Raw genomic sequence first — 19657 nt, forward strand, 5'->3', positions numbered from 1 at the left:
TCATTATCGTCATCATCACAGTAAGGAACAATCTCATTCTCACTGCTGCACTAACCTCATCAACATCATCAGCTCCATCATCATTATATCAATGATATTAACGTTAAGGTACATCTTCGGCATCCCAAATGGTACTGTGTGGATAGGCATTGGACCTACCGAGTCATCTACTCTCTATTGTAGGATGGTTGTCAAAAGTTTGCTTCCTTTTTAACTTTATCATCATCAAAATTGTCATTTTCATCATTGTCATCAATCTATCACTATATATATATATATATATATATATATATATATATATATATATATATATATATCACTTTCATTAAGATTCTTTTTTGTAGATATTCTTTATCATCACTTGCCTTATTAGGCTTCTTAAAATTATCTCAACACCTTAAACGCTGTTATCGTTATTGTGATATCTAAAGTTTTCATCATCGCCTAAATCACCATATCATTATCATCTTGACCAACGTCATCATCTTGACCAACATCATCATCTTGACCAACACCATTATCATCACCACTAATCTTATCATCATCAATCACCAACCTTATCACTATCATCTTCACCAACATCATCAACGACAGCCCAATGGTTCGGTACATTATGGATAATCCTAGCAGTGGTTCTATTCTTTTTAGTGCTAATTGGAGTGATCATAAGTTGGTGTCCAGTTAATCATTTTGAACTTTTAATAATTTAGTAACTAACTAATTAAATAATTAATTTTTTTATTCCATTTTATTCACAAAAATTCATTTAATTTTATTTATTAATCAATTAATTAGAAACAAGGCGTGGAGGCATGACGTTATAAGACTTAGTTCATATCATATAACAACAATATAATAATAATATATTAATAAAATAATATTAATAATAATAATATGATAATAGTTTAATAATAATAATATAATAATTATATAATATCATGTTTCCATGATCTATTCTTTTTGATGTCAGTTTGATTTCTTTGTCTAAAAATTTATTCGTATTTAAATAAAAATTTCTCTTTCGTGCTGCTAGATTGATTATTACAATTTTAATAAAAAAAAACATTTTTGAATAATTTAAAAATGTTTATCATAAAAAAATTTAATGTTGTTGAATGACAAAAATGTTGAAACAAAACAGAAAGTAAAATTTAACTACACTAGAGAGCAAAACAACTCAACCACTGGGACTGCAATCCAGCAGAGTTCTGTGCCGGTCCCAAGTCCGGCTTGCAGGAGCTTGCTATACTGTTTTAAAAACGCTACAAACACGATGGTAAACACAACAGCTAATAATCATACCGGCTCTGTCGTCACCCGGGACAACAAGGACCGCATTGCAGCTTTGGGGACTAAGAGCTACAAAGAAAAGTTTGTTACTGAGTCCGAAAGAGGTGAAATGAAGATAAAATTCACAGTTGGATTTTGGAATGTGAGGTCACTGCGGCAAGCTGGAACATATGCGATGCTGAAAAAGAGCTTGAGAGGTTTAGATATGATGTGGTTGGTTTGTTTGAAGTTAGATGTGGAAGTGGAGAATTGGAGAAAGGAAAACTGTTATGGCCAGGCACAGAAACCGAGCATATTTATGGAGTAAGAATAATTCTTGGAGAAAAAGCAAGAAAAGCATTAATTAAATACAATCCCGTAAATGACAGGTTGATGTATGCCAGATTCAAAGGATATCCAAGAGATATTATTGTGATAGTTGCTTATGCTCCAACTACAAATCATTTGTATGATGAAGTTGAAACGTTCTACAAACAACTGAAACAAACTATGACAACATTACCAAAGAAAGATGTTAAGATCATTGTTGTGGACTGGAATGCTAAAATTGGAAGTGACAATATTGAATTTGAAGAAGTTATGGTTTTTTTTTTGCGATGTCTATGGTTTACCCGACATCGTGTTTTTGAATGTTCAATTTCTAAATTTTCTAAATTCTCCGTTTTAACTAAGTTTTTGCTTATTTTCACTAATAAATCAATAATTAATAATTTACTTTTTTTTGTCAATGTTTTAAAAAAAATTCGCTAAAGTTTTTGTTGCTATAATACTTTTGGCTACTAATTATCGCTCACACCTCAATCAAATGATCCAATACACTCGCCAACAAACAACGGCTTGATTTTCTACCGGATAAATTCGCCATCAAAAGATCGCTAAGAAAAACTTTCTTTCTCAACAAAATTTGGAACCCAGATCATCACCAACGCCTCTCCACTTTTCTTCATTCGCAACATCATTCTACAGCAACAGCAATCTCAACAACATCAACTTCAACTTCAACACCCCCGGGCCAACATCAATCACTACAGATATCTACAACAACCTCTACATCAATACCATCTACCTCAATCGCTACAGCAATTTACAACAATCTACAGCAATCCACAACAACCTCAACTTCAACATCAACACCCCCAGCCCATCTATCTTGCACCAATTCGTCATCAGCAATACCAGTGGTAGTCTCATCAACTCGTAAGAGATGCAACCACCCCAATCGACGCCTCTCACCAAATCATCCCAATCTCATCAACATCAAATTCACCCCGACTTACAACCCCGCCAAAATCATCCTATGTCATCTACCACCCACCATTTATATCTTGAATGTCTTTAGCATTGTCAAGCCACATGCTATTGAGCATTTAAGATGTGACGTATATCATCTACACCCCGACATCATCATCATCACCGAGTCATGGCTTAAGCCAGATCACCCTGATGGTTTGATCGGAATAGATGGCTACACACCCTTCAGAAAAGACCGCCCTGGCAGGCGGCGTGGAGGTGGCGTTGTCATCTATTTGAAGTCATCCATCTCATCTCAAATTCACATCGTTCCACCTAATGCTGTCAATGATACACTGGAAACCCTTTGTCTCAAGTGCATTATTGACAGTGAACCATACATCATCTGTGCCATCTATCATCCTCCTAATCATCCATCATATGAAGTCTCCACCATGATGTGTTACATCGATGAACTCTCTAACACTGCGCTGGGGAGCGACTCAAAACTCATCATTGGGGGTGACTTCAATCAACTCGACCATCATTCCATCCTTCAAACAGGTCTACACCCTATATTCTGGTGTCCCACCCACCAAGGTCTCAACCTTGACAGAATATATGGGATTAATGGAAACCTGGATATCACTTTCACTTACAGGTCGCACGTTTCAACACATTATCTTGAGGTGGTTGCTGCTCCTCCACCTCCACCAACTAACTCAACATCAAGAAACAACACCACTAGAAAAACCATCTCATTTCGCCGACGTCATCCTTCACAGAGTATTGCCTGCTTTCAATATCTCAACAACATCAACTTCAATAATATATTCGACTTCAACATCACCAACACCGACCATTCTTCGCTAGCAATTTCTAACAATAATACAATTAATCTTGATAATAATAAAATTTACCATGTTAATAATAGTAATAGTGATAATAATTGTAACAATATAAATAATATTAACATTAGTGCCAATGATAATAATAATAATAATAACAATATTAACAGTAATACTATCTCAGCTAACTCTATTGCCAATTTTTTGCAACATTGTTTTGATAAATTCTATAAAATCATCAATTAAACTTACAGTAGGTACTACCCAGCATCAAACATCATGCTTAGATCATCAGACCCCCCATTTATCAGCCCATTCATCAAATTTTTACTTTGCCAAAAAAATAAACTCATGAGATTAGGATCCACCCTCAAAGCCGCAGCGATCACCAAATACATCAATAAACTCATTATCAACTTCAATTCAAAAACATTCACTAATAGTAAGCGTGAAAGCGAAGCCATGTGGGAACAAGTTAACAAGATTAGAGGCTCTGAGAAATCACTCAACACATCAACCGTGCAGCATATTGATGCCAACACACTCAACGCCCACTTTGCTTCCATGTCAACCGACCAGTCCTACAAAATTCCACCAACAAAAGCTACTGCAATCAATAGTCATCAACACCAACAATTTACACCATACTCCGTCCTCCACATGCTAACGAAGGCTTGCCCATCCGGTACAGGTCCAGACGGCCTACCAGCATGGTTTCTACAAATCATCGCACCATTCATCTTCAGCACCTTATGTTCACTCTACAATCACTGCTTAATTCACTCATTCATCCCATCACAATGGAAATCCAGCACAATCCATCCAATTCCTAAAACAAAACACCCATCATCACCAATAGATTATCGCCCAATATCTATCACCACCATTCTTTCACGTATTCTAGAAAAATTCATCGTTAGGTCATTCATCTATCCATGTTTTAACCATCCATCCATCAAACCACTATTACAAGACCAGTTCGCATTTCGACCAACAGGCTCATCTACATCCGCTATCATCTCTCTTACTTCCACAATAACATCTTTCCTTAAAAATAATAATTATGTTCATCTTATTGCCCTTGATTTCTCTAAAGCTTTTGACACTCTCAATCACTTCTCACTTTCAAATATGTTAGCTTCTCTTCCATTACCTGACAACATTTACAATATCATAATTAATTTCCTATCTAATAGGAGTCATTCTACTCTTTTTAGCTCTACTCTTTCATCTACTCTACCTATTAACTCTAGCGTAGTTCAAGGTTCTGTCCTTGGCCCATCTACCTTCATCATCAACGCTTCTACTCTCAAAACTTTCCATAGCTCAAATCAAATCATCAAATACGCTGACGACACCTACCTTATCATCCCATCATCTAGCTCAAACACCATCCAATCAGAACTCGACCCATTAACTACATGGTCAAAACGATGCAATCTTTCACTTAATCTCAATAAATCATTTGAACTCATCATTCACAATAGCCGTAAAAAAATAACATTACCTCCTGAACACCCATCAATTACTCGCACAAATCAACTAAAAATATTAGGCATCACATTCACCTCCACACTCAATATAGCACCTCATATCAATTACATCATCACAAAAGGCTTTCAAACATTTCACGCACTCAAAACACTCCGTTCACATGGTCTCAGAGGCATCAAATTATTCGACATCACTCATCATATCACGCATCAAATATGCAGCTCCCTCCTGGTCTGGTTTTGCCACGCAACAACAACTTCAGCAGCTACAATCTCTCATCAAAAAATTAATTCGCTGCAACTACCTACCTGCATCATATCCTACCATCACTCAGATATTCAACACACTCGATTCAAGGCTGTTCAAGAAAATAGAAAATAACAACAACCACGTCATCCATCCTCTACTACCACCAATCAAAACTACAACACACAACCTTCGTCAGCGCAAACATAAATATCAAGTCGCCGCACAATCTACATACCAGGAAAAGACCTTCATCACAAGACACCTCAAAAATATTAGCACTTAAGAAAACTTCATCATTACTGAACTAGTTTTTACTTATTGATCACATCACTTTTATCGATCACCTCACTAACTCACTAAGTCATCATTTAGTCTATTAATAAGTCACCAAATATATTAATAATCATTAAACTTTTTCACACACAGGCCTAGCCTTTATCTATCGATCACCTGACTAACCCACTAAGTCATCATCTAGTCTATCAATTTGCCGTTACTTCATTTTATATTCCATCGTCAATTACTTTTCTTTTATTTGTCTTATTATTATTTATTTTATTCTAACATATTTTATTTTCATGTTTTATCATTTCTCTTCCTCACTTTTTGTATTTATTTTCTCACTTATTTGTTTAATTTTGTTTCACTGCCTTGCATGTTGTTACAGTTTCTGCGTCTGTCAGATCCTGATTTTCAAAGAATAATAATAAAAAAAAATGATATGGCGTAGGAGATAGAAATGATAGAAGGGAAAGGTTACTAGAGTTTGTGAAAGACCAACAATTGTATGTCACAAACACAAAGAAGCGAAACAACAACAAATGTACTTGGGCGTTACCAGACGGAAAAACAATGAACATGATAGATTTAATACTGATAGAATCGAAATGGATAAAATTTGACACCCAATGTAGAGCTTTCCCAAGTGCAAAAATTAGATCAGATCATCGCCTTTTCTTATGCAACGTCACCATGAAGACAAAACAAATAGCTTAAAATGGGAGAAAGCATTAGGAAAGTGAGATACAACACAAAAATGATGAAGCAGATGGAGAATGTAAAAAATAAAATCTAACATAAATTGGACTCAGCAGCCAATTACAAGTTAGCAGCTTAGAAAAAATTCTCAAAGCAGCAGGTGAAAGTTGTAAAATCAAAATGAACAAAATAAAACCGTGGATAAGCGATGAAACATGGAACCTTGTAGAAGAAAAAAGAAGTTTGAAAATGACAAAAAGACAGAGAGAAGAAAATAAGATGAAATACAAAGAAGTCTGTCAAAAAATAAAAAAAGAGTGCTAGAGTAGATAAAAAGAGATGGATTAATGGTAAATGTGAAAAGATAGAGACGATGATTGGGCAAAACAAGACAAGAGAGGCGTACCAGTTGGTTAAACAGTTAAAAGGAAAACAGAAAAATAAGTCAAAGATTATTAAAGATAAAACCGGAAAAATCCTAACAGAAAGTAAATAGATTATGGATAGATAGACTGAATATTTTAAAGACTTATTCACAGACAAAAACACATACAAAAAAGAAACGCTTGAAATTTTGAAAAGCAGAAAAATAATCAATGAAGAAGAAAATCAAATAACGAGAGAAGAAATTACAAGAGCAATTAGTAAAATGAAGAACAACAAAAATACAGGGAAGGATGGTATTCCGATAGAACTGATAAGAGCAGGAGGACAAGTCGTGTATAAAGAAATTTACACATTCTGTCAAGAAATTTGAGAAAGCGGAAAGTGGCCAGAAGAATGGTGCAAGTCAGTTCTGGTTATGCTGCCAAAAAAGGGAGACCAAAAAGACTGTAATAACTACAGATCAATTGCACTAATTTTGAAAAGAACGACTGGAAAAGGTCATAGAGCAACATTTGCATGAAGAACAAGCAGGCTTCAGAAAGGACATAAGCACGATCTGATGTTGAGACTGCTGATGGAGAGTGCAAAAAGTAGCGGTCAGACAATTTACCATTGCTTTGTTGATTTTAGAGAGCGTTTGATTCTGTCTGGCATAAAGGTTTGTAGGTAACATTAGAAAGTCTGGGGACATCAGTAAAGCTGGTCAAAGTACTGAAAAGATTTTATGAAAAATCAAAAATGTCGGGAATAATAGGTACAGAACTTGTGTATTGGATAAAGGCAGACATTGGAAGGAGACAGGGCGATCCAATATCACCAATACTATTCATAGCACTGCTAGAAAGAGCAATAGAAAAAATGGAAAATTCGGAATTGGGTGGAATTGACATAGGAAGGAGAACTGTCAAGAATCTCAGGTTTGCAGACGATATAGACTTTCTAGCTTTTAGTGAAAAAGGTCTACAGAAACTAGTTTAACAAACACATGTTGGTGGAAAAGATCACGGGTTGCATATTAAAAAAGACAAAACGAAGGTGATGATTACGGGAAAAGGCGGAAACAAGGCGGAATTTCAGATAGAATCAGAAAAACTCGAACAAGTAGACCGGTTTGTGTATCTTGGCAGTCTTATAAACTGTGACAACAACTGCACCAAAGAAATTGACAGAAGAGTAGCAATAGCCCGTGGAATGTTCGCATCATTGAAGCTAATATGGAAAAGTGGAAATATATCTATGAAAACAAAGTTGAGAATGATAGAATCTTGCGTTTTTCCAAGCTTGCTCTATGCATGTGAGACATGGACAATAAAGAAAAGAGACAAAGACAGATTGGAAGCATTTGAGATGAAGTGTTACCGAAATTTGTTGGGAATCAGTTGGAGGCGGAAAGTAAAGAATGAAACTATCAAAAATCAGCTTGGAAGACAGAAAAGTGTATATGACAAAGTCAGAGAAAAAATTTTTGGACACATTTGTAGAATGAGAGAAGACAGATTGATTAAGAAGGTACTAACGAGGAAAAGAGATTGGAAGAAAAAAATTAGTAGACCTGCAAAAAAATGGATAGATGACATTAATGAATGGACTTTTGTTGGTATTCTGAATTCAATAAAACTGGCCTAGGATAGAAAAGTTTTTTGGAAAAAAAAAGGAAAATATAAAAGTGAAAAGTGCTTAGATGTACACCATCCCTTGACGGTCTCTTGATGGACAAAAAAGGATCATTGATTGATTGATTGATTGAGGGAGCAAACCCTAAATGTAGATAATATAATAAATGTTTCATTTACAAATTAAGGGTAAAGTTGATAGAAAGTGTTACCATTCATTTGTATACTTTAACTCTTTTATAACAATTATTAAAATATTTAAACAATTGATTTTAATTAATTTATAATGATTAATATTTTATTTTTTAACCTTTTTCAGAATTATTTGGAGCGCGTTTGTCATCTAAAATCAAAAACAAAGATGATGAGGAATAGAAGGCCAAAAGCACAGGCGCTTGACGAAATAGCGAATTTGGGATGTAATTTTTTTAAACTTATTACTAAATAAAAATTTCTGTCAATGTCAACTACAGTTTCCAGTTTCCATTATTTATTGTTTAGTTAATTATAGTTAATTTTATTATTCAGTTTTACAAATTACAAAAGTTTTCACTTTGAAAATGTTTCACTTCTGTGTGAAACTTTTTTTATAATTTTGATGCACTCTTAAATTTTTAAAATAACTGAACAATCCCCAAAAAAGTTTATATCAATTTCAGAAATAAAATTCAAAATATTCATATATGAAATCATTTTTGCTTGTTGAATCTTTACTTTAATACAGAACCGGGTGTCTCACAAAATGTTCACACAGTTCAAAAAATTATTTAAAAAATATGTTCATCACAACTTTGTTATTTAAACAAATCTGAAAATATTCAAATGACATTTTATAATTTGTTTGTATGTGTGTGTGTGTGTGTGCGTGTGTGTGTGTGTGTGCGTGTGTGTGTGTGTTGGGATAAGTGTGGAACTAGTGATTCATTCGTGGTAAATTTGATAAATGTTTTCAATATTAATTTTATTAATACCATTGAGAATGTTTTTATTGTATTTTAATTTCCACTGACAAATGGGACTTACAACGAATATTTATTTTTACTCAAAACATATAAGTCATTTGAAATCAGATTTAGTTGTACTGCCATTTAAAAAGCAGGTGCTGCCATAAGAATTATTGTTGTTTTAAAATAACTTCTCATTTTATCAGTTTTACGTTGAAATATTCGAATTTCAACACTACTGAAATTTTTTTTGAATAAACCGTGTTTTCAATAATGCAAATCGTTCATCTATTTTAAAAAGTTATTAGCTCCGATGATCAAGAGAACATTTTTTGTCACGTTTATAATTTTAATTTAATGATATTTTCAGTAAAAATAACTGAGTTGATTATAAGCGAAAATAATAAATATTAAAATATATCTTGCCGCAAAGCACTCTGTTGATCGTAGAATAATTTTTACATTGTTACGACATTATTCGCGTTCATCAAACAAAATTTTAAACTTCTGTAGTACGCCAATTTCTCTAAAAAAATTAAAAAAGAATGAAACTAAACCAGCAAAAAAAATTTGAAAATTGATTTTGCTAACGTCCCAAGTGATACTATCGGCACTGGAAAACCTAAATGTTTTTCCAAATGAACTTGTCCTCGATAACGACGAAGGCAAGTAAGTAGAAGAAGGATGTTAAGAAGGAAGAAGAAAAAAAGGTGCTGAAAAATACCATAAGAGGCCGTAGAGATGAAGAGGATGTCTAAGTAATTGCTCATCCATCCAGCCACTATCGACGTATGCTTGTTATGCATAAGTTAACTTTAAAAGTTGAACAATCGTCAGCAACACATTGCATATATTTATTTATCTACATACATCTGCATGTGTTTAATTATATTTATTTGTTTATCAACTGTATGAGTTTATTCAATAAAAAATATTCCCTTGAGTTATTTCTTGAACGTGTTTCGAGAGAAATTAGAAATTAGAAACATTTGAATCACGGTCAACAACAAATAACATTTGTGAAGTCCTTGTTTTATTTGTTCAATATCACCACATTCCAACTATAACAAAGTGTTATAGACCCAGAGATGCATACATGCCTAATTACAAAAGCATACAAAAAACGCTGTTTGTTTTTTTAAAATGAAAGTTTTTACACACTTGCCACGTGTATATAAATTTCATTCGTATATATATATAAATTGTGCTTTGTTAAATACTAACGGAAAGGATAATAATAATAAAAATGGTATACATAAAATGTGTATTTAATAAATAAAAGAAATATAGACATACTTTCTTCGGTGATTGCGGGACGGAAAGGATGGATGAACGAACGAACGAATAAAGAAACAAATCAATCAACCAACCAACCAACCAATAAACCAGCCAAATATGTGCATTTGTTTATTCAAATGTGAGCATTAGATTTACACTTCATTTTTCACGAACTCACATGCGAGAAACATATGCTGCCAAAAATTAACATGAAACTCATTTGCATTTGCACTCATCAAAAAGTTTAAAAAAAATTTTTTCAATGTTTTTTTTATTATTTTTAAAAAAATCAGAATTCGATATAGGCGATTGTTTAAAATGAAATCAAAAAAATGAGTAACTAAGAAGAAACTGTTTAAGAACGAATTGTATGGAAAATAAAATTAATTAAAATTAATTTAAAAAGGCAAATAAAATAATTTATTAATAGACTAGTCAATGGCTAAGTATGTCAGTTAAGTGATCGATAAGAAAAAATAAATTGAGTGAAATGATGTTGAATGAGGAATAGAATGTTATCAAAGTTATATGTGCGTCCGATCATTCGTTTTTAGAGCTGCTCAGTAGGTATATTATGTTTAGCCGAAACTGAATTTTTGGCCACGTTAAATCTGTGAAATCCACTGTACACAGCGTACGTGCGCGTGTACGTTTTTGTTTGTGTGTGTGTGTTTGTGTGTGTGTGTGTGTGTGTGTGTGTGTGTGTGTGTGTGTGTGGGAGAGAAACATAGTGAGATATTCAAATTTTTTAAATTTGAATATGATGAATATGACGAGGCATATATGCAAATGGTTTCAGGTTTTATAAATGTTACAAATCTGCGGGTAGACACTGCCATTCGAGAGCTCATCGTCGTCCAGGTAATCCTAAACAACTTTATTTATTAAAATGTTATCAAGTTTGTTAGAGTTTTTTTTAAGTAATCGTCTTATTTAATTTTAATTCAGGTTATTGTTGTATTTTTTAACCACCAGAAAAGCGAAATATTCTATTAAATTTATGAAAAATTTGCAATGAATGACGGTGTTCAAATATTTAAATTATCCGTTCTTGGCAACAATAATAACCTTTTTAATGAATACATAATAAATTTTATATAAGAAATTTTCGTTCATTTACATCGCTTTAGAAATAAAAATCAAAAACTGAAAGTTGATCCTAAAAATTTAACAATTAATCTTTCAGGTTAAAAAACAAACGCCAACAGCAGAAACAACATACACTTACAAATTTCAACAAGATGCTATTTACAAAGAGTGAATCTTTTTTCTTTTCCTTTTATTTCGCTATCCTCATCATCTCCTCCATCATTTCTGCAAACTCCGCCAATACTCTGCCTGACGACAAAGTTGTATTAAATAAACAAGACCTTGATGATCTCTTCGAGGCAATTAATTACTTAAAAGCAAAGGAGGTAGAAAAAGACGTTGAAAAGGAGATAATAATATTAGAAAAAAAGTTGGAAAAACTAAGAAAGGATACGAAATAAAAGACTCAGGGTATAATATCTATGATGTATATGGTAATTGCCGTATGTTTACAATTAATTATTTTTTGAATTGGTTGTTTTTTCTGTGAAGGAATAAATTGTGCATGCATCATTTTGTTTATTTTTCTGAGTCCATTTTTTTGCATAGGAAAAGGTTTGTTTTCGAGTATTGCACATTTTCAAGAGTTCAGAGTTCTTCCTTGAACTGCGCGCTTTTTAACGGCCTCTTCTCCGTCAGTTGGTCGATCCTTGTTCAAGTTTGTTACTAGCTAAGTGAAACACGAAACGATGCTGAACATTTAATTATTACAACACATTAAATCAAGTTTCAAAATCAAATAATGTTCAATCAAAAAAAAAAAATAATGCATTAATAATAAAAAATTAAGTCAACTCAAGGCAAAATTTGAAAACTCAATCAATCATTAATCAACCGGTCAACTGATCATACATATATTGCTAGTTGAAATGTTACAAACAGTTTATTTATACTGTCATAACCGTTGCAATGGTCAAATTGCGCTTTATTATTTATCTTGATTATTCATTATCTCATATTATTATTTAGACAGCGTTGTGCCACGGGATTCCATTTAGGACCGTTACTTTTTAAAATATATGTCGTGTGATTTGTAAGTTTTTGTGTTTATATGTGTATGCAGTTTGTATGTGTGTATATATTTTATAGGTATGACATGTAATTTTATGTGGTAAATAATTAATATTTTTTAGAGCCTATCATTACCAAATGTCTTGCGTAGCATTAGTGTAAAGTTAAAGAGAATTAAAATTATAATATATAATTAAATTAGCACGGAATAAACATTTTTTAGTTGAAAATTAGCATATAACACGAGTTATAGTTTTGGCGATAGTTTTTATTTTATCTTAAAAAATATTTAATATTTATAAAATTAGAATTAAAATTAAAAATTTTTTTTTACTGAAACGCGGTTTCGATATCTTACAAACATTTATAAATTGCGAATACTACTCCAACCAAAGGACGTCATTTCTTGTGATGAACAACGACTGCACTAGTAAACCAGAATCGATAATAGCCATCTAAGTAATATATATGTTCAAATGTAGTACAAGTGAGTGTGGGCACCATAATTCCGAATATAATGTTATGACAATGACCAAGTTATCGAGAAGACTGATAAAATAATATATGTTTTCTTAGTGACAAATTTTGATGAAAAAAGACCCAAAAACTCACTGATGGAAATAAATTGAAATTAAAAATGGCAGAATTCAGATCAATACCAATAAACTTAAAATATATCAAAGATTTTGTGAGAACAAGGGCAATGTTTGAGTTTGGAGTGGCATGAAATTGGTCGTAAATAAAAGTTTTGATCCGCCACAACTAGTTAGTTAATTTACTAAAGTTACTAATGCTAGATGATCGTATATTGCAGGAATTTTGAAACTGTCATGTTTAAGAGCGTATGTTGTTATAATTGTTAAAAATGAAATCTTTCCTATTGAAGTTGTCGCCATATAAGTTTAACAAAACTGAAATATAAAATGTTATCTTAAAACACACGAGCATGACCAGATGTCTTAGCCATTACACCGTATTTAAAAAAATCATGCGATAATGAAAATGAATTTAAATAAATGCTAGTATTTTATTAACCAAAATAAAACAAATTTTGTTTTAAAAATTAAAAATGTTTTTTAATTAAGACAACAATAAATTTTAAATTAAATTTTGCTCAATATTTCAACGTATTCATTAAACAAAAAAAAGTTTAAATTTCCACGTATACTATTTTTCTTCCATTCGGCTCTTTCAGTTCATTTCGGCTGGTTTCCATCAGAGTTCCATCGCTTTTCTTCAGCCTTTTGAAACTATCCAACTAGAAATTATTTTTTATCAAATTTTTCGTTTGACTTTTCTATTTAAATCTTATTAATTCAATTTGTTGCATGGTGATGTAAATTAACTGGTTAAGTGGTTGATTTTTTCAGTAATCAGTGAATTAAATATAATTGAGCTTTCTATATATCTGTATATAATTTATAAATAGTTGTGTAATGTATTATATATAACATTCAGACATTATTTTACAATTCTTTTTTTTAAAGGTTCTAACAACAAACACGCAGCTTATGTATGTGTACATGAAATCAACGCATAACACGTGATATGCCGAGGTTTAACTTGCTTTCGAAATTGGTCACTACGACAGCAGAGCCAAGCATTTTCACCATTGCACCATCGATCCATATAAAATTAATAACCACACCTGTTCTTGAGAAATATAAATGGGGTGTTTGTATACCCTGGTGTCCACATTTTCAGGACAGGATCGGGTCGTGCCACTACCCTTATATTGGAAGAAGGATTTGTTTTCCGGAAAAAGATCACTCAAGGTTAAGGTCATATTCAACTCACGCAAGTCATCAGCTGTTGTGTGTGCGGTTCATTTTGTAATTGGTGGCGTTAGATCCATTTTTTTATAAACAGTTATAATGGAATTTTTATCGTGCAGAAACTATTTTTTAAAAGATAATTTAATGAAAATTTAATTCGATCAATTGACTGTTCAAACAATCTTTTAATTTTTCAGTTATTCAATCATTTATTCGCCAAGCAATTACTCAATCAATGGACCAGCCAGTCGACCAATCAACCAATCACTCAACTTTGTAGGAACTAAAACACATGCAGCTTATTGCGAATTGTAATTAAATTTTCAACTGATTTTTTTTCAAAAATCGAATGCTCAAAACTCACAGCTTCTGTAGGGACTAATTTTTGGCAACTCATCAACAAATTTTTGAACTTCGTGATGAGCTCTGTTGCCAACCTCATCGTAAAAAGATAACGACGTTTAATTTAACTTTATAGCAAAAAAAAACTTTTACAAATAATCATAACTACCGATTAGTTAATTAACTAATTGAATAATTAAGTAAATGAGTAGGTAATGTAATTGGCTAATTAATTAAAAAATTTAGAGTTAAAAAAATAAAATTTACTTCGGCAAAAATCACGTTTATGATGCTTTTATCGACACTAATTCTGTCAGAAAAAACGGCATTCACGTAGATTATTGACATCTGACAGAAAAATGAATTTGAAATAAATAAAATTTCTTCCAAAACATATTTAGTTGAAATTTATTTAATAAAAAAATTTAGCTTAGAGGAAGAACATATGGCGATCATATGAAAGAACGATATATTAACTTTTTATAAAATAGTTTGTTCCTACTTGAAATGGATACGATTTGCCATCAAGCGTATGTTCGCTTGGCCACTTGAATTCAATCTTATTGAAGTATTTTCCATACTCGTGTACGTTGACATGATCATTTGGGTTGTACATGGAGTAGAAGTTTACTGTCTCAGGGTTTGCGTTATCATTTTATATAATTTAAGTTTCTGCGTGTAAGTGTGTTTGTTTGTTTGTGTGCGTGTGGTGTGTTTGTTTGTGTGCGTGTGTGCGTGTGGTGTGTGTATGAGTTTGGGTGAACAATTAAAGCCTAGATTAGAGAGGCCAAAAACCTAAGTTTTCCATTTCAATGAGTTTATCTACTCAAAAAATCATCAAATCGTTCCAAAACTTGATTCTTACTAAAACAAAAAAGTCGAAATTTAATTTTTTATTCATTGATATTCTCTTACGACGATCATAAGCGATGAAGGCACGCATAGGTACGGTTGTAATTCCTTCCTTAACACTCCATGATTCGACTGCACTAACGTCGACTTTTTCGTAGTCAGTGATGTCAATCGGGGACTGCATATTTCCATCTCTGCAATTTCCTTCTGACTTTCTGAGATACTCATCGTCATCTGGTGGGTACGTGCGTGTGTCTGTGTGAGTCTGTGTGTGCGTGCGTGTGTGTTTTTAGAGAGTGAAACCAAGAATTGAGTATCAAAGTGTGTGACTGAGTATGTTTGTATGCAGGTGAGTTTGAGAGATAGAATATATGTTAGTGGATGTGAGCAAGGACGCGTGTGTGTGAAAAAGAAAGAAAAATATGAATTTATAAACTGTGGGTATTGAAAATTTAATTTACTAAAATTCCTCTCCTCCTCTGTATACGTGCTTCTGACACGCGAAACAGAACTACCTGGGATTAAAAAATAATGAAATTTGTGTTTGATAAAAATTTTAAAATTATAAAAAAATTAAAATTCTCATCGAAAGTTGTTAAAATAAATTTTTTTCGGTTAATCTGTTGATTAGTTTAAAAATGTAACCCCAAATTTGATTAAATATTCTATTTAAATGAGTGATTTTTCAGATAAATAGTTAATAAAAGTTTAAGTGTGGTGTTGATTTACCAAAGATGGCTAGCGCAAACACAAACTCCATCTTCATCTTTCTGAGTACAAAATTTTGTTAATTGTATATTAAATAGTTATAAAAGTTATTATTGATTATGAATAAAGAATGTGGATAAAGTTTTTAAATCTTTCAAAAAAATTATCTTCAAAAATAATTTTAAAAATTTCATACTTGGCTTCGAGAGTAATTTTTCGGTGTCGAAAATATTCGAAATTTACTCTTTGGAGCCCATTTTAAATAGAAATTTTGTCAGCGGTTCGGTATATTTTGGGTAAAATGGCCCCAAAAAATTTTTCTTTAACATAATTTTTTGTTTATTTTATAAATCCATCTTTTTTATGATTTCAATTATAAAGATTTCTAATTTAATTTTTTGTTCAATCTTTAATAAAACATGTTTAATTTAATAGTATTTCTAAACATAGGCCCGAAAACCTAAAAAATTGAAACTTTACCAACCAAATTTTTTACAGGAGCGTATTTCATTTGAATTATTCAAATTTTAAAGATCGATAGTTTTGCTTGCATGTAATGTAAATTTTGAATTCTATCAGACAGGAGTTCTGACTGCTACAGTTAGTTAGTTTTCTGATTTTTAAAAATGTTTATTTGAGAGGTTTCTTTTTTGCAATTTTCATTGTTCACGGATCACATGTTAAACGTGAAGGTCTCCAAGAAGTGCCAGGCGTCTTAACTATTTCACTACTGGGCTACCAGGCATATATTTTGTAAAAGTTAAATTTTGATACTATTATTACGGTTTGTGTTACGTTAATATTTAACGTAATAGATAATTAGAAAAAATCCCATCCTCCCATAGAAATCTGAAACCTGACATATAGTGTCAGATTTTGATTTTTTTTGTTTGTTTCTATCTATTTGCATTGTACAATTATTATAGTGGCCTCCACAAAATTGTTTCATCTTAGTGCTGTTTAATCAATTTATTTTTGAAGTTTTCTCTCAGTTAGTTTGAATAAAATGTTTTCGTTCTTTAGTTTAGCTTTTTTTTCAAATTTTTTCTTACTTTTGTCGGTTTTAGTTTCAATAAATTATTCTATATTCTTTGCAGAACCTTTAATAAAGTTTGTATAAATTAGTAACATTATTTGCTGAAAATAAAAGCTCCCGAAGCTTGAAAACAAATAATGTATTCATTTGAATTTTTCAAAATTCAGATCGATAATTTTGTTTGCATGTCATGTAAATTTCACTTTGCATCAGACATGTGTTCCGTTCCGTTCCGACCGCAAGCTATAACTTTTTTAAAGAATTTACACTAATACTGTTGCTACTACTGGTACTGCTGCTGCTACTACTACTAATACTGCTGCGGATGTTGTTGTTGCTGCTACTGCTGCTCGTACTAAGATGAATTTTCAGAAGGTTGACAAACTTCTTCACTTCTGTGTCTTTATCACCGAACTAATAAAAGAAATAAAAAATTTTCTTTAGAAAAAATTAAATCGATAAACGAGATGAAAATAGAGTGAGATGAGACGGGACAACACGAGACGAAATGAAATGAAATGGAATAAAATTTACAAGCTAATCAGATCATTTCTTATTCATTTGAAACATCCACAACAAATTTTTGCAAATAAAACATTTTGCTTTAATTTTTCTCAATATTCACACAAATTAATTATTTAACTAATTAATTCTTTTAACCATCTAGGTCATCAGATTCTCGCCCCTACATCTTACAAATTAATTTATATGCAGCATTAAAATTCGTTTGTGATAAACTTTTAATAATTTTTCAGAAGTTCAGAAAGTTAAATCTCATAAATAGGTTTCCATCGTTTGGTGTTTTTTTGAATATAAATAATATAATTTTATGATTTTCATTTCAATTTATTTCAGTTAATTTTCAATCAAATTTAGATCAAAAATTGATTATAAAACTATTAAAAAGCACATTTAAAATAATTTTCTATTACAAAAGTGCGTTTTCAATAAATTTTTATGAATTTGCAGATTCGTTTGTGGATTTAATAATTTAAAGTCATTCGCTATAGAGCAATTTATTCAATATCTGTTTTTATATATTCTAAAAATTTTCAGATATTTAACAATTTATTATAATTTTGAAAAACAACATTCCTTCTTCACATTTCACGGCATGGCATCTCCCGGACGTGCTATAGTGTGCCCTGCTGGAATGGGCTTACATTCTTATGTTGTTATTTTGTTCTGGTTAAATTAGTTTAGTCTTTGCGTGTCTTATAATTTTCTGAAAAATTTTTATCAATTAAATCGTCAGGAATTGTTGTTATGCAGGCAATTGTGTGTTGGATTGATAACTTATGTTCGCAAGGGTTAACTTTGTGCATCTATCATTATTAAATCGATTTGAACAAAATTGTTAGAAAATGACAACTCAAAGTTTATATGGATATTTATGAAAAATAAATTCTTTGGACCTCGGTTTTGTAAATTTATAACCACAGTTGTTATTTTGCAGCCACTTAAAATGGCGTTCCATTTTTATGAGAGCAGAAAATAAAATAATTCGTTGTTTCCCAGAAAGGTCCATTGCCAAATAATTTTCAACTGTAACTATAATTCTTTTCTATTTTATTATTTTTCACCTTCTAATATTCTTCGTTATCATTGTAATTCTTATTGCTGTTCTTGATTAATATTTAAATAATAATAGAAATTATTCTTATTATTATTTATTCATTTATAATCAAAGCACCTCTCTGCAAGTGTGTTTGTAACATTCGGATTGGAGCAAGTAATGTAGGTATGTTCCTCTTTGACGTCAAGTAACTTTCCTGGCGTAATGTTTAAAGGCGCCTTGTCCCGCTGTTGCAGTGACTGCGTTCGACTGCAGAGAGACACCAGCCTATCATATGCAATGTGTCTGATGCAGAGGTGGACATGGGTCCATTTTTACTGACCCAACCCAACCCAACCCATCACTCAACTCAACCCATCCCAACCCAACCCGCCTGAAAATGCAACTTTTCAACCCAACCCGACCAGACCCAACCCACGACCCATCTGCACGAGTCGCAATTTTACCAAACAGGCAAATTTTTACAAATGATATTTAAAAAGCAGAACTCAAAAATACAAGATCATATGTGTAATAAAACACACAGGTGAAGTAATCACACTGCAAGTGTAATAAAATAACATGAAAATTAATTAAAAATTAAATGTTACTAATATTTTCCCACAACAACGTCAGAAACATCAAACTTTCCATATTTGGCACCTAACTCAACACAGCTCTGCATCAAATTGAGAAGCCCTTTATTTTCAACAGATTTGTATGAGTGGTAACCATCAACACAGAAAAAGATCTGCCTATGCTTCAACATCGTTAATTCTTGAGGAGACAGTTGAATTTTTCGTTTCAAGCATTGCTGGATTTTCAACTGTGACTTTGGCAAGACTACAGCACAATGTTTAATATGTTCTTGCTGATTTTTAGTGCCAAAGTTTTTACCTGATGAATCTTTAAACTGATATACCTTATTGCACTTAATACAAGCACAATACTCAATAGTAATTCACAGGAATTTCGCTT

At 31.9% G+C, this 19657-nt stretch overlaps 3 protein-coding genes across 3 annotated transcripts in view; 2 read left to right on the forward strand and 1 right to left on the reverse strand.

The window, feature by feature from the left end:
• The window catches only part of HELRODRAFT_172618 (hypothetical protein), a gene marked incomplete at both ends in the record, with an annotated part of 9872 nt that extends 6523 nt beyond the window's left edge, over positions 1 to 3349 (forward strand). Inside the window, 6 exons of the mRNA XM_009019282.1 lie at positions 73 to 197; positions 595 to 680; positions 1142 to 1593; positions 1659 to 1872; positions 2322 to 3209; positions 3269 to 3349. Of these exons, the coding sequence (XP_009017530.1) occupies positions 73 to 197; positions 595 to 680; positions 1142 to 1593; positions 1659 to 1872; positions 2322 to 3209; positions 3269 to 3349 (1846 nt within the window). The remainder of the gene's footprint in view (positions 1 to 72; positions 198 to 594; positions 681 to 1141; positions 1594 to 1658; positions 1873 to 2321; positions 3210 to 3268) is intronic.
• A 298-nt stretch (positions 3350 to 3647) lies between these two features.
• Positions 3648 to 5394, forward strand: HELRODRAFT_172619 (hypothetical protein; the record flags this gene model as incomplete). Its single annotated transcript, XM_009019283.1, has 3 exons — positions 3648 to 4059; positions 5033 to 5253; positions 5308 to 5394. The coding sequence occupies 3 exons, from the start codon at positions 3648 to 3650 to the stop codon at positions 5392 to 5394; spliced, it is 720 nt and encodes a 239-aa protein (XP_009017531.1).
• Positions 5395 to 13561: 8167 nt separating this feature from the next.
• Positions 13562 to 15564, reverse strand: HELRODRAFT_172621 (hypothetical protein; the record flags this gene model as incomplete). The annotated part of the gene is made up of 6 exons (XM_009019284.1): positions 13562 to 13669; positions 14060 to 14220; positions 14551 to 14623; positions 14796 to 14876; positions 15031 to 15158; positions 15444 to 15564. The coding sequence occupies 6 exons, from the start codon at positions 15562 to 15564 to the stop codon at positions 13562 to 13564; spliced, it is 672 nt and encodes a 223-aa protein (XP_009017532.1).
• Between the last annotated feature and the right edge of the window lie 4093 nt (positions 15565 to 19657).

Source organism: Helobdella robusta (genome assembly GCF_000326865.2).
Source record: "Helobdella robusta unplaced genomic scaffold HELROscaffold_24, whole genome shotgun sequence".
NCBI classification, from domain to species: Eukaryota; Metazoa; Annelida; class Clitellata; order Rhynchobdellida; family Glossiphoniidae; genus Helobdella; species Helobdella robusta.